The sequence below is a fragment of the Chiloscyllium plagiosum genome, unplaced genomic scaffold, assembly GCF_037043375.1.
Source record: "Chiloscyllium plagiosum isolate Xiang-an unplaced genomic scaffold, Cpla_swu_hap1 HiC_scaffold_10, whole genome shotgun sequence".
NCBI classification, from domain to species: Eukaryota; Metazoa; Chordata; class Chondrichthyes; order Orectolobiformes; family Hemiscylliidae; genus Chiloscyllium; species Chiloscyllium plagiosum.
In genome coordinates, this window is record NW_028270148.1 from 10,384,502 (window position 1) to 10,399,753 (window position 15,252).

At 42.6% G+C, this 15,252-nt stretch overlaps 1 protein-coding gene across 1 annotated transcript in view; it reads right to left on the reverse strand.

Annotated features, from left to right (window-relative positions):
- cd109 (CD109 molecule) overlaps nucleotides 1-15,252 on the reverse strand; it is a 142,426-nt gene that overhangs the window by 47,495 nt on the left and 79,679 nt on the right. Inside the window, exon 22 of the mRNA XM_087991108.1 lies at nucleotides 4,756-4,897. Within this exon, the coding sequence (XP_087847234.1) occupies nucleotides 4,756-4,897 (142 nt within the window). The remainder of the gene's footprint in view (nucleotides 1-4,755; nucleotides 4,898-15,252) is intronic.

A 15,252-nucleotide genomic window follows, 5' to 3' on the forward strand; every position in this document is an offset into this window, starting at 1 on the left:
GTGATATCCCAACATAGTCATAGAATCCTACAAAACAAAAAAGACCCTTCGGCCCATTGTACTGCCAAAGCTACACTAAATCTACACTAGTCCCACTTTCCAAAACTAGGCCCAAAGCCTTGAATGTTACGACACTTCAAGTGCTCATCAAAGTACCTTTTGAAGGTTGTGAGGTTTCCTGCTTCAATTACCCCTCCCCCACCCCCAGGGAGGGCAGTCCAGACCCTCACCACCCTCTGGGTGAAGAAATATTTCCTTAAATCCCCTCACAACCTCCTGCCTTCCACCTTAAGATTAATCTCCCTTGTTATGGATTCTTTGACCGAGTTGCTGTCTATCCACTCTGTGCATGACTCTCATAATCTTACACACCTCTCGACCAATGTGCTCTAAAGAAAATAACCTGGGCCTATCCAGCCTCTCTTCATCGCCGAAATGCTCTTTCCCAGCTGACCAACAAATCAGGGACATTTGAACAACATGGCAGAACATGCTTTGAACAAGTGCGTATAATTCTGGTCATCCTGCTATAGGAAGGACGTTACTAAACTGGCAAGGGTGCATAAAGTATTTGCAAGGATGTTACAACGACTGGAAGATTTAAGGAAAGGCTAGATAGGCTGGGACCTTTTATCCCTGGAGTGTTGGAGGCTGAGGGAGTGACCTTATAGAGGTTTATAAAATCATGAGGGGCATGGATAAAGTGAATAGTCACAGTCTTTTCCCCAGGGCAGGGGAGTCCAAAACTAGAGGGCATAGGTTAAACGTGAGAAGGGAAAGATTTAAATGGACCTGAGGGGCAGCTCTTTCACACAGAGGGTAGTGCATGTATGAAATGGGCTGCCAGAGGAAGTGGTGGAGGTAGGTTTGTGTAGCTGTAATGTAATTTCTGATCTTCATTTCTCTTTTCTGTACCTAAGATATTGCCATGCATCGGTGACATTGTTAAACTGTAACAATTGTGTGACTGAAGAAGCTGTACTTTGGGACCTTTGTCCCTAAAGCTAGCACCATAACTGGTGATTATAAACTTTTCACATGTCTCATTTGTGCACATGTGACAATAAAGGTAATTCAATGTATTTACAACATATAAAGGACATTTGGACAGGTACAGGAATAGGAAAGCTTTAAAGAGCAGGCAAATGAGCCCAGTTCCATTTGGGAAACCTGGATGGCGTGGACGAGTTGGGTCGAAGGATCTGTTTCCGTGCTGTATGACTCTGTGACTCCACAGAAGGACAAGCAGCACTCACTGATCTGCAGCCAAGCACAGAGCAGTGTTCTCAGGCAAGAGTAGAGAACAATGACAGACAGAAGCAAAAGAAAAGAAGCTGGAAAATACTCCACATCTGGGCCACAACATAGTCTAAACAAAACGACTGTTTAGAAATGAGATAGATTAGACACAGATGTGTCCTGTGAAAACAATTGAATTCAGCAGGAAGAAAAAGAAAGTTTCTTTGTAAGAATAAAGAATCTTGCCGAAAATAGACATGTTAGCCTGAGAATAACATTCAGATGAAAAACACATGCTTCTCAAAACTGGAAACATTGCGAATGATTGGACGACAAAGCCCAGTGAATTAGACGCTAGATCTGTCAGTAATCTATTAAGCACCTTGATGTTGAAAGCCTGCTTCTGTGTCACGCTCAACACCAAGGCTGCATCAGACTTTATCTGTCCGCTGGTCAGAGACTAACCCTCAGCAGGTGTTGTTGGCGGGCACTGTGAGCGGCACCCACCCTGCAATATCGTCATCCTCCCGATGTGACTCTGGTGTCATCCCTTTTTCTTGATATAAAGGCACGCTCAACCTCACATTGACAGGACACAAACAGGCCATTCAGCCCAACTGGTCTTTGCTAATGTTAATGTTCCATCCTCCAATTTGACTCAACCTATCAGCATAATTTCTGCTCCTTATGTTAACATGCTTTTATCAAGCTTCTCCCTAAAAACACCGATGCAAACCCACTCGTAACTTCAAAGGCCTTTATTCAGTTGCCTCTCAGTTAGCTGTTTTCCAGATAGGAGCTTTTCAGTTCTTGAAGACCATAAATCTCTCCTCAAGCTGCTTATCCTTGCCAAATACATCATGACCTTTAACTGTTTGATTCCTCAACCAGATAAAAATTATGATTGCTCAGAGCTTGATCAAAATTGATGCTCACTTGACTAAGGTCAGTGTGGACTCAGAGAAATGTATAAAAGATGTAGAAAGAATTGTCAACAATGAGCTAGAGTCATTGAGTCATGCAGCACAGAAACAGGCCCTTCAGTCCATGTTGAGCATAATCCCAAATGAAACTAATCTCACCTGCCTGCTACTGGCTCATATCCCTCCAAACATTTCCTATTCATGTCCTTATCCAAATGTCTCTTAACCATTGTAACTGTACCCACATCCACCACCTCCTCAGGAAGCTCATTCCACACATGAACCACACTCTGTGTAAAAAAATCTGCTCCACATGCCTTTTTTAAAATCTCCTCTCACCTTAAAAAATGTGCCTCCTGGTCTTTAAGTTTCCCCATCCTAGAGAAAAGACAACTACTATTAACCCTATCTATACTGCTCATTATTTTATAAACTTCTATGAGGTCACCTCTCAACTTCTTACACTCCAATGAAAAAAGTCCCAGCCTATCCAGCCTTTCTTTATAGGGTGGCACGGTGGCACAGTGGTTAGCACTGCTGCCTCACAGCACCAAAGACTCGGGTTCAATTCCCGCCTCAGGCAACTATCTGTGTGGAGTTTGTACATTCTCCCCGTGTTTGTGTGTGTTTCCTCCAGGTGCTCCGGTTTCCTCCCACAGTCCAAAAGTGTGCAGGTTAGTGGATTGGCCACGCTAAATTGCCTGTAGTGTTAGATGAAGGGGTAAATGTAAGGGAATTGGTCTGGGTGGGTTGCTCTTCGGAGGGTCAGTGTGGACTTGTTGGGCCAAAGGGCCTGTTTCCTCACTGTAAGTAATCTGATCTAATCAAACCTTCCATACGCACCAACATCATGGTAAATCTCCTCTGAACCTTCTCCAGGTTTACAATATCCTTCCTGTAGCAGGGTGACCATCACAGTGAATAAAACCAGTTACATAGACATCAGTTTCATCTCTGCATAGACACTGAGCACAAAATATACAACAAGGATCATTGGCCATTGACCATCCTCAAGTTCTCTACACCTTATTACAGTCAACTAAAATATTCCCATCCAACAACCTTCTCCTTGTCCAACTCAATAGGTAATCACTCAAGCCCCAGCCTTCAACATTAAACACCTTGTCACCTTCTAAGACACGAGTCCATTTGAGTGGTTTGCCAGCCTCATTTCAGTGGGTAAGAGCCATCACCATAGTGCAGGACTAGTGCCACATGGAGACCATATTGTACAAGGATGGCACGATTCCTTCCTGAAAGTGCCATTTGGGTTTTAGTACTGACCTGTACAGATGAAAATCTTCCAATTCGAGAATTCGTTCTGCTTACCACAGTCAACTCAAACTGCTCCATGAGGGAGATTTCAACTTACATGTCAAGACTACGGGTCCAATATGGAGAGTCACCAGTTTAGCAACATAATCTGTAAACTACCATGCTCAAGATTAAATAGGTTATGAGAAGAAGGGAGAGATGTAATGGACATGTTGAAAATGTTAGAAGGACTCAACTGGGTCGATATCGTGTTCTGCTAATTAAACCAACCACACAGGAAAGCTCACATCACCTCATAATCTGTTATAAAGTATGAGTGACAGAGAACTGCCCCAAATTTCACTATTTAAAGAAAAAATAACAATTTTATTCCTTAACTCCAAAAGTGAACATTAAGCAACAATTCACAACCCTAATCCTCCCATCGCTTAAAAAATTTGTTAACTACCTCCCACTCTATGACAATATACTGATCCAATAAAGCCTCTATTAAATTACAGCAAGTCAACTTTCAAAACCAGCCAGCAGTGTCGATCCTCCTTTGTAGTCGTATTCTGTCTTCTGCTGCACAGATTTTTCATAAGAACAAAAAAGATACCTTTTAGATGATGGAAGAAGGTGCTCTTTTTCTGGCTAACTATCCAAAATGCCTGCTTTTTATACCCCAAGACATTGGATCGTCTCATTGGTTCAATGTTGTCAAAACAGTAACGTTTAAATTCAGTTGGGTTTTAGTATCTTGGGGCATAATTAAAACTGATTGGCTAAATTCAAAATGTTGTGAAAACAACTCAGTATCTGAGTTACAGATCAAATATTACATCTTCAACTTGTCCAGTACACTTTGTGCCTGTAGTCAGTCACATGACAGGTGTTTGCCAGCTTTTCAGTTTTCACGCTCTCTTAAAGGTACAGCACACACCTTCAACTTCATAACAATAGAAAAATGATTTCCTCTGATGGGTGAATGAAGAACAAGGAAAATGATCATAAAGTAAGCAACAAAATGGAAAAGCATTTCTCACACAAGAGAGAGTGGCAAGCTGTAAATCTGTCCCCCAAAGAACTATGAATGTTTGGAGTCAAATGGCGCCTTCAGGCCTTCAGAGATTAATATATTTTTGTTGGTTAGAGGGGTCAAGAGAAGACAGGTAAATGGACTCAAGATACCAATTAGGACTGATTGAGCTGATAAATCAAGTAGGCTTAAGTAATTGGATGCTCAAATCTGTTCCTCATATTGTGACTGTCTTGTCTCACTAAGTGGAGATTCAGAGAAGATCTTGATTAGGCAGAAGAAGTAACCAGGCTGACTTACCAATCACAGTGACATGGGCAATTTCACTGCCAACCACCACATTTTCTGGGAAGGTGAACTGTATATCCTTGGACCAAAGCTGTCCCTCATCCTCTGGGGCAATGAACAGAGCCTGAGAGAAGGACTGCTGTATTCCTTCAGCCTGGACACAGAAGGGGAAACAAGTTGTTAAACACTGTCAGGTAAAAATCATAGCCTGAAAATCTGGAATAATAAAGAAAAGCAAGACAACTAATCAGGAGTCAAATTGTAATAAATAAATCAGGAGTTCTGATGTTTATGGAGCTACAAATTTTATCAAAGCTAGGAATCCTGCAGCGAGTGTAACTCACCTCCCCAAAACTTGCCCACAAACTACAAGTCAGGAGTATGATGGATTTACTCCCCATTGGCCTGGATGGGTGCAGTATCGACAACATTCAAGAAGTTTGATGCCTTCCAGGACAGACCGGCCCTCTAGATTGACACCACATCCATAAACATTCATTCCCAGTGGTGGAGGCTGGTACATTTACAGTATTTAAAAAGCATCTGGATGGGTATATGAATAGGAAGGATTTAGAGGGATATTGGCCATATGCTGGCAAATGGGACTAGGTTAATTTAAGATATCTGGACAGCACAGGGGAATTGGACCGAAGGGTCTGTTTCTGTGCTGTATAAATCTGTGACTCTATGCTCAAATCTGTTTTCAAATTCCTATTTGACAGTTTGAATCCACCTTAATCACACTTTCAATTATCACAAACCAGATCACAACAAGTTACTGTGTAAAATTATTAATGTCAGACCATTTCTGGCTCTTTCACCAACCAGCCTTAAATCTGTGCTCCTTCGATTAGCAACCCACCGGAAACAAAAATTATTCTATCAAAGATACTCATGACTTTGAACACAGAAGTTAAATCTCAATCAGATCGAGGTTGGCTAAGGTACACTGCATTGTTTTCATGCTCTGGTACATTCTTTTAGATATCATTCTGGCAAGAAAGATAAATTCTAGCAAGAGGTAACTGTGATTAAACCAGGGATGTTAAGGATTGCATCACTATGTGAGAAAAAATATTTAATATGGTCAATAAAAACCCAAAGAACTGAGGATGCTGTAAATCAGAAACAAAAACAGAAATTGCTGGAAAAACTTAGCAGGTCTGGCAGTATCTGTGGAAAGAAATCAGAGTCAACATTTCAAGTCCGGTGACCCTTCCTCAGAACTGGGGATCCTTCTTCAGAAACAGTGGACCCAAAATGTTAATTCTGATTTATCTTCACAGATGCTGTCATATAGTATGCTCAAGATTAGTGGTAAGCCAGAGGAATGAAAACATTTTAAAAAGCAACAAAAGACAAATAAAAAATGAACAATGCTGAGTGAGAAAATAAACTTTGAAGTTAAACATGCAAGTAATATCAAGATGGACAGCAAGATCTTCTTTAAATATATAAAAAGGAAGAGATACATCAGGATGACACAGTGGCTCTGTGCTTAACACTGCAGCCTCACAGCACCAGGGCCCTAGTTTTGATTTCAGATTTGTGTGACTGTCTGTGGGGAGTTTGCACATTCTCCCCGTGTCTGCGTGGGTTTCCTCTGCGTACTTTGGTTTCTTCCAAAAATCCCAAGTTGTGCAAATTAGGTGGATTGACCATGGGAAGTGGCCTACAGTGGCCAGGGATATGCAGGCTGGGTAGATTAGTCATGCGAAATGTAGGAATAGGGTAGGAGTATGGGTCTGGGTGGGATGCTCTTTGGAGGGTTGGTGCGAGCTCGATGGGCTGAATGGCCTGCTTCCACACTGGAAGGTTTCTGTAATGAAATGGGGAGCCAGGAAATTGCAGAGAAGTTAAGTTAATGCTTTGCGTCAGTTTTCACAGCAGGAAACTCTGGTAATCTTTCAGAAATTACTGAGGAATCAAGGGGTAGTAGGAGGAGAGGAAAGAATTGTAATTATATCTTGAGGAAAAAGTGACAGGAGAACTAATGGGGCTAAAGAGAGATACTTCTGCTGGACGTGATGGGATACATTCTGGGAAAACAGAGATAATTAATGCACTGATAGTAAGTTCCAAAAATCCTTATGTTCTGGAAAAGACCCAGAGAATTGGAAAATTACTAATGTAGCACCTTCAGTTAAAAAGGGAAGGGGTCAAGGAAAAGGTATTGATAAGCTAGTTTGCTTAATGTCCATTATGCTATGGAAAAAGTTAAAAGTATATTGTAAAAGATGTAATAACAGAGCATTTAGAAATTCACAGCATGATCAAACAGAGTCAGCATGAAGGGGAAATCATGCCTGAACAATTTACTGACATTTCTTCGAGGAGTTAACGAGCTGGATAGAAAAAGAGCAGGCTAGCTAATAGAAAGTGTTTTCAGGATGGATGCCTGTAACATAGTGATCAGTGCTGGGACCACAATTATTCACAATATACATTAATGACTGTGATGAGGAAAGTGTATGTACTATTCTCCAAATTTGCAGATGACACAAGGATAGACGGAAAGCTAAGAGGTGAGAATGATTAAAACAGTCTGCAGATGGATGTAGGCAATTTAAACAATTGTGCAAAAACACATGCGATGATGCTGTCACTTTAACAAGATTATTTAGTCCTTGGTTTTTCTCAAGAGAGGTTGTAAAGGCAGAGATGCAGAAGTGTCTAGTTTAACAATGGCAGGGGAGTGGCCAGTTCTCCCAGTTCAGGGTTTTTTCTAGTTTGGTTTAGCTGTGGCAATCACAAGATGCTCAGTGTTTAGAGAAAGGCTCCAAGCTTCAGCAGATGACTCCTGACTGACTTTTTCTCTGAAATCTCTCCTGTTTGTCAGACCCTGTGTTTGAATTTATCTTTTTGCCAAGGGGTGTGTTTACAAGATGTTACTGGGTTGGAACAACTCCTTAGTTAAGTTGCTGTATTGGGTCAGTTAAGTTTTCTTTTGTTTGTGATTCAACTATAGTGTTAAATAAATTCTGATTTGCTTAAAGCCAAGTGGTTTGACCAGCTGCATCACACCTGGAACATCCACTCGACATCTACCTCTAAAATAAGAAAACATTAGGGTCTGGGCTACCTTCTTAAAATATTTTGAGAGGCTCCGACCCGGTCCATAACTCACAACAGATAGAATATAAAGGGGGAAAATGTGAGGTTATGTACTTTGGCAAGAAGAATATTATTCAGAGACGTAGAGAGCTACAGCACAGAAAAAGGCCATTCGGCCCTTCGTGTTAGTGCCAGTCAAACACAGGCACCGAGCTATTCTAATCTTAATTTCCAGCACTTGACCCATAGGTGTACATGCCTTGGCATCACAAGTTCCCCCTCATCCTTCAATGTTACCGAAATTTTCATTGGTGACAAACTGTAGAAAGCTATGAAATGGAAGGATTTGGGAGTCCCCATTCTTAAATTACAAACAGGAAGGAGGAACTCGGGAAGGTGAGGGTAATGCTGACCTTTATTTGAAAGGGTTTGAAGTACGAGAGTAAGGAAGTTTTGCCAAGTCTATTCAAGGCACTGGTCAGACCACAGTTCTAAACAGTTTTGGTCCCCTTACCCATGGAAAGATATGTTGGCATTGGAGGCAGTTCAGTAAAGGTTCACAGGCTGATACCAGATAGGGAGAGACTTTCAAATGAGGAGGGGCTGACTAGGTTAGGCCTTTTCTCAGATTCTGGATCAGTGGTGCTGGAAGAGCACAGCAATTCAGGCAGCATCCGAGGACAGGCAAAATCGACGTTTCGGGGAAAAGCCCTTCATCAGGAATAAAGGCAGAGAGCCTGAAGCATGGAGAGATAAGCTCGAGGAGGGTGGGGGTGGGGATAGATGCTATGCTACTCTATGCTACTCTATCCCCACCCCCACCCTCCTCTAGCTTATCTCTCCATGCTTCAGGCTCTCTGCCTTTATTCCTGATGAAGGGCTTTTGCCCGAAACGTCGATTTTGCCTCTCCTCGGATGCTGCCTGAATTGCTGTGCTCTTCCAGCACCACTGATCCAGAATCTGGTTTCCAGCATCTGCAGTCATTGTTTTTACCTTTTTAGGCCTTTTCTCATTCCAGTGTGGAAGAATCAGAGGCGACTTATTGAAACATACTGAGAGAATTTGACAGGGCAGACTCAAAAATGTTGTTTCCCCTTGTAGAGAGTCTGGAACCAGAAGGCATCATTTCAGAATAAGGGGTCGCACATATAAAACAGAGATGAGGAGGAATTTCATCCACCAGAGAGTTGGTGAAGCTGTGGAACTCTTTTCCACAGAGCGTTATTGAAGCTGGATGGTTTACAATATTCAAAGATGAGAATAGATACATTTTTAATCACAAATGAATCAAAAGTTATAGAGGAGTGGCAGGAAAATGCAGCTGAGGATTACCAACTCACTCACGAGCTCAGTGAATAGCAGAGCAAACCCAATGGGCTGAACGGCCTGCTTTGCTTCTGGGTTTTATGTTCTTATGCAAGACATCAAAAGCATGGAACTTCTTCCCACCATTGGCTTCCCTTTCAAACCTCAAGTCGTTTGCCATTCGATGTAACTCCTGATTTCTCCCTATCTTTGTCTCTTGCCATCTTCCATCATATCTCCAGCAAATAAAGATACTGTTGCCTCCAGAGTTTAACCCTTTGCATCCTTCCTCATCTCTCCCAGTCAACACACTTTTCTGCTTCTTTCTTTCTGTGATATATCCCCTTCAAACTCTTCCTGCACTCCAGATTTTGGCTCCTACGCTTGAGTTTCACAGCAGTAATAAAAGGTTGGCTTTGAAAGAGTCTGAGTTAAGGGATTAGTCCTGATCTCTAAACTCACTTGAGGCTACTTATCGGCTTAAACCTAGGCCAAAGCTCATGCTTCAAGTTAAACAACAGGTTTATGTCTCCATTATCTGTAACTCGGCCGACGTAGTGGAGATTAGTGCCACGCAACATCTGCAATGCATTTGTAAAATTTTGGTTCAATTCAATCTCCCCATTGTTGTCCCTTTTTTAGGTGAACACTGAAGCAGGGATCTGAAATGGATTTGACACGGTCCAAATAATCCAAGTACATAGCCAAGGAGAGTCAAATCCAAAAGCATTAATGGCAGGAACTGTGAAATCCGAGTCGGAATTTTATATTCAGCTTCTTCCAACGAGCTGAAGATTGCCTGGTGTTAGTCATGGTTCAGTTGGTAGCTCTCAGGTCCCTGACTCAGAAGGTGAGGGGGTTCATGTAGCCTGAAAGAGATTTGAGTTAATGCCCCAGTGACGTACTGAGGGCAGGTTACACTGGGAGATGGTGGTATAGTGGCAATGTCACTAGACCAGCAAGCTGATAGATAGGGGTGATGTATTGAAATCCCACCACAGAAGCTGGTGGAATCTTACATTCACTTTTAAAGTTTGGAATTAAAGGTCTCACAAAACCTAAAGGCCTATCCAGTTCAGGAATGTTCTTTAGGGAGCGAGATGGGCCATCCTTACTTGGTCTGCTGACTCCAGGCGCACTGCAGTATTAACAGCTCTCTAAAATAACCTAATTCAGGGGCATATGGGTATAGGCAATAATGCTGACCTTTGTCAAAAAGTGCTCACTTCCTCTGGAAGAGTAAAGGGAAAAAATGACAGAGGTATTATTTTTCAGTTAAAAATCCTTCAGGTAGCTGTGGAGCAATATCATAAGAAGGAGCAGTGCTCTGAAAGCTACAAATCACACAACGCCAGGTTATAGTCCAACAGGTTTAATTGGTTATCATCACCTGATGAAGGAGCAGCGTTCCGAAAGCTAGTGCTTCCAATTAAACCTGTTGGACTATAACTTGGTGTTGTGTGATTTGTAACTTTGCCCACCCCAGTCCAACACTGGCCCCTCCACATCATGGTTACCATCGACACCACTAACTGCTGGCTCAAAGTAGACAGGATCTCGAAAAAGGTCATGCTTGCCAACACAGCAAGGTGTCTTATGATCCTGCTCCATAGCTCCTGACAATGAAGCAGTGCTCCGAAAGCTAGTACTTCCATATGGACCTGTTGGGCTATAACCTGGTGTTGTGTGATTTTCAACTTTGTCCATCCCAGTCCAACACCTGCACCTCCACATCATTATTTTTCAGGTAACATCAAGCAGAGGTATTGTCCAACCTCTTAGAGGCATAATAGATCCCGTTATTTCAAAGAAGAGAACACAAAGTCAAAATGAGTTGTATTTCTGCAATTGGACAAAACTTACTGAACAATCCTAGGTGACCAAATAATTCCATTAACAAGCAATCTAGGATGACCAACGTGGCTCACTTACACTTATTGGAAGCTTCATATAGTCATGTGCAGGACCCTGCCCTTTACAGGAATAAAGAAATACATTTGGGTATTGTGATCCTTTTTGAGTTAAAACAAAGCATTCAGATCAATAGTTCCCGAGAGCGTTCTCCATAACAACACACCAACCAATCAGTGTTGACTAGCCAACCAATCAGCGCTATTTTCATAGGCAAAATAAATTATCGCTTATTTTTAAAGTTTAGCATTCTTGCGTAAGTCCTGATGTGTAGAAGAGAAATGTTATTTTTCAGCAGGATTAGTTTAATTTAGAACTGCAGTGTAGATTCCAGGTCACAACTTACTTAATTCTAAATAACATTTTCATCTCTTCTCAGCTGTGTTCTCAGATTACCCCATTCACACCTCCCGACTATCGGAAATTGTTTCACCTTAATGTCCGGGAAGACAAATTGATGATCGTACCATGTAAGGTTAAAGGCTATATTTTTAACCTTCATTTTAGAACATAGAACATAGAACATAGAAGAATACAGCGCAGTACAGGCCTTTTGGCCCTCGATGTTGCGCCGATCCAAGCCCACCTAACCTATACTAACCCACTATCCTCCATATACCTATCCAATGCCCGCTTAAATGCCCATAAAGAGGGAGAGTCCACCACTGCTACTGGCAGGGCATTCCATGAACTTACGACTCGCTGAGTGAAGAACCTACCCCTAACTTCAGTCCTATATCTACCCCCCCTTAATTTAAAGCTATGCCCCCTTGTAATACCCGACTCCATACGCGGGAAAAGGTTCACACTGTCACCCCTATCTAACCCCCTAATCATCTTGTACACCTCAATCAAGTCACCCCTAAACCTTCTTTTCTCTAATGAAAACAGCCCCAAGTGTCTCAGTCTTTCCTCATACGATCTTCCTTCCATACCAGGCAACATCCTGGTAAACCTCCTCTGCACCCATTCCAGTGCCTCCACATCCTTCCTATAGTATGGCGACCAAAACTGCACACAATATTCCAGATGCGGCCGCACCAGAGTCTTATACAACTGCATCATGACCTCAGGACTCCGGAACTCAATTCCTCTACCAATAAAAGCCAGTACGCCATATGCCTTCCTCACTGCACTATTTACCTGGGTGGCAACTTTCAGAGATCTGTGTACATGGACACCAAGATCCCTCTGCTCATCCACACTACCAAGTATCCGACCATTAGCCCAGTACCCCATCTTTTTGTTATTCTTCCCAAAGTGAATCACCTCACACTTAGCTACATTGAATTCCATTTGCCACCTTTCAGCCCAGCTCTGCAGCTTCTCTATATCCTGCTGTAACCTGCCACATCCTTCCTCACTGTCAACAACTCCTCCGACTTTCGTATCATCCGCAAACTTGCTCACCCAACCTTCTAACCCCTCTTCCAGGTCATTTATAAAAATGACAAACAGCAATGGTCCCAAAACAGATCCTTGCGGAACACCGCTAGTGACGGCACTCCATGAAGAAACTTTGCCATCAACTACTACCCTCTGTCTTCTTCCATCCAGCCAATTCCTAATCCAAACCTCCAACTCACCCTCAATGCCATATCTCCGTATTTTCTGCAGTAGCCTACCATGGGGAACCTTATCAAACGCCTTACTAAAATCCATATATACCACATCTACCGCTTTCCCCTCATCAACCTCCTTCGTCACCTTTTCAAAGAATTCAATAAGGTTTGTGAGGCACGACCTGCCCTTCACAAAACCATGCTGACTATCCTTGATCACATTATTCCTATCCAGATGTTCATAAATCCTATCCCTTACAATTCTCTCTAAGACTTTGCCCACAACAGAAGTGAGACTCACCGGCCTATAGTTTATTTAGTCTACCTCACAATTGGCAGCATCTATATTTCATAAACTCGTAAATGTCTCTGCTCTCAGAAGCACTTGGCTTCAATGCTTCAAGTCCATCATCATCAAATCCCTACAGTATGGAAAGGGACTATTTGACTCATTGAGTCGACACCAACCCTCTGAAAAGCATCTCACCCAAAGCCGCTCTATACTCATAATCCTGCATTTCCCATGGTCAATCCACCTAACCTGCACACCTTTGGACTGTGGGAGGAAACTGGAGTACCCTGAGGAAACCCACACAGACACAGGGATAATATGCATACTCCACACAGACAGTCAGCCAAGATGGATATTGAAACAGGCTCCGGGAGACAGCAGTGCTAACCAGTGAGCTACCATATACCCATCATACAGCCAGACAGCACAGAAACAGTCCCTTCGGTCCAATCAGTCAATGCCGACCATAATCCCAAACTAAACTAGTCCCACCTGCCTGCACATGGCCCATATCCCTCCAAACCCTTTCCTATTCATGTACTTATCCAAATGACTTTTAAAGGTTTAATTGTATCTGCATCAACCACTTTTGCTGAAATTTTGTTCCACACACCAGTCCCTCTGTGTAAAAACGTTGCCCCTCACGTCCTTTGTAAATCTTCCTTCTCTCACTTTAAAAATATGGCCCTTTGTCTTTAAATCCTCCACCTTAAGGAGAATACCCTTGTCATTCACCTTCTCTCTGCTCCTTATGATTTTATAAACCTCTATAAGGTCACCCCTGAACCTCAAATGCTCCAGTGAAAAAAGTCCCAGCCTATCCAGTCCATTTTTATATTTCAAACACTCCATTCCAAGCAACATCCTGGCAAATCTTTTCTGAGCCCTCTCCAGTTTAAAAATATCTTTCCTATAATTGGCAGCCAGAACTGCACACAGAACTCTGGAAGAGGCCTCATTGATGTCCTGTACAACCTCAACATGACGCCCCAACTCTTGTACTCAAAGGTCTCAGCAATGAAGGCAAGCGTGCTCAACGTCTTCTTAACCGCTGAGAGAACTGTGAATGCTGTTAGTCAGAACCAAAAACAGAAGTTGATGGAAAGTCTCAGCTGGTCTGGCAGCATCTGTGAAGGATCACGGACCCAAAACGTTAACTTTGATTTGTCTTCACAGATGCTGCCAGACCTGCTGAGCTTTTCTAGCAACTTCTGGTTTTGTATCTTCTTAACCATCCTGCCTACCTGTGATGTAAATTTCAAAAATTGTGCACCTGAACTCCTAGTACTTTCTGTTCTACAACATTACCCAGGGCCCTACCATTAGTTAAAGTCATAGAGTTATTCTGCACAGAAAAAGACCCTTCAATCTAATTTGTCCATGTCCTAAATTAATCTCTTCCCATTTGCCAGCATTTAGCCCATACCCCTCAAAACAATTCCTATTCATATACCCATCCAGATGCCTTTAAAATATTGCAATTGTACCAACCTCCACCACTTCCTCTAGCAGCTCATTCCACACACGCACCACCCTCTGTGTGAAAACGTTGCCCCTCAGGTCCCTTTTATATATTTCCTCCTCTCACCCTAAACCTATGCCCTTTAGTTTCGGACACCTCTAGCCTGGAAATACATTTTTGGCTATTCACCCTATCTATGCCCCTCATGATTTTATAAACCTCTATATGGTCACCCCTCAGCCTCCGATGCTCCAGGGACACCAGCCCCAGTCTATTCAGCCTCTCCCTGTAGCACAAAACCCTCCTACCCTGGCAGCATCCTTGTAAATCTTTTCTGAACCCTTACAAGTTTCACAACATCTTTCCTGCAGCAGGGAGATGAGAATTGAACGCGATGTTCCAAACGTGGTCTCGCCAATGTTCTGTACAGCCACAACATGACCTCCCAGCTCCTCTACTCAATTCACTGATCAGTAAAGACAAATGTACCAAACATCTTCTTCACTATCCTGTCTACCTATAACTCCACTTTCAAAGATCTATAAACCTGCACCTCAAGGTCTCTTTGTTCGGCAACCCTCCCTAGGACCTTACCATTAAGTGTTTAAGTGCTGCCCTGATTTGCCTTACCAAAATGCAACACCTTATATTTATCTAAATTAAACTCCATCTGACACTCCTCAGCCCATTGGCCTAGCTGATCAAGATCCCATTGTAATCTGAGGTAACCTTCTTCGCTGTCTAGTACACCTCCAATTTTGGTGTCATCTGCAAACTTACTCACCATTCCTCCTATATTCACATCCAAATCATTTATTGAAATGATGAAAAGCAGTGGACCCAGCACCGATCCTTGTGGTACACCATTGGTCACAGGCCTCCAATCTGAAAAACAGCCCTCACCACCACCCTCTGTCTTCTG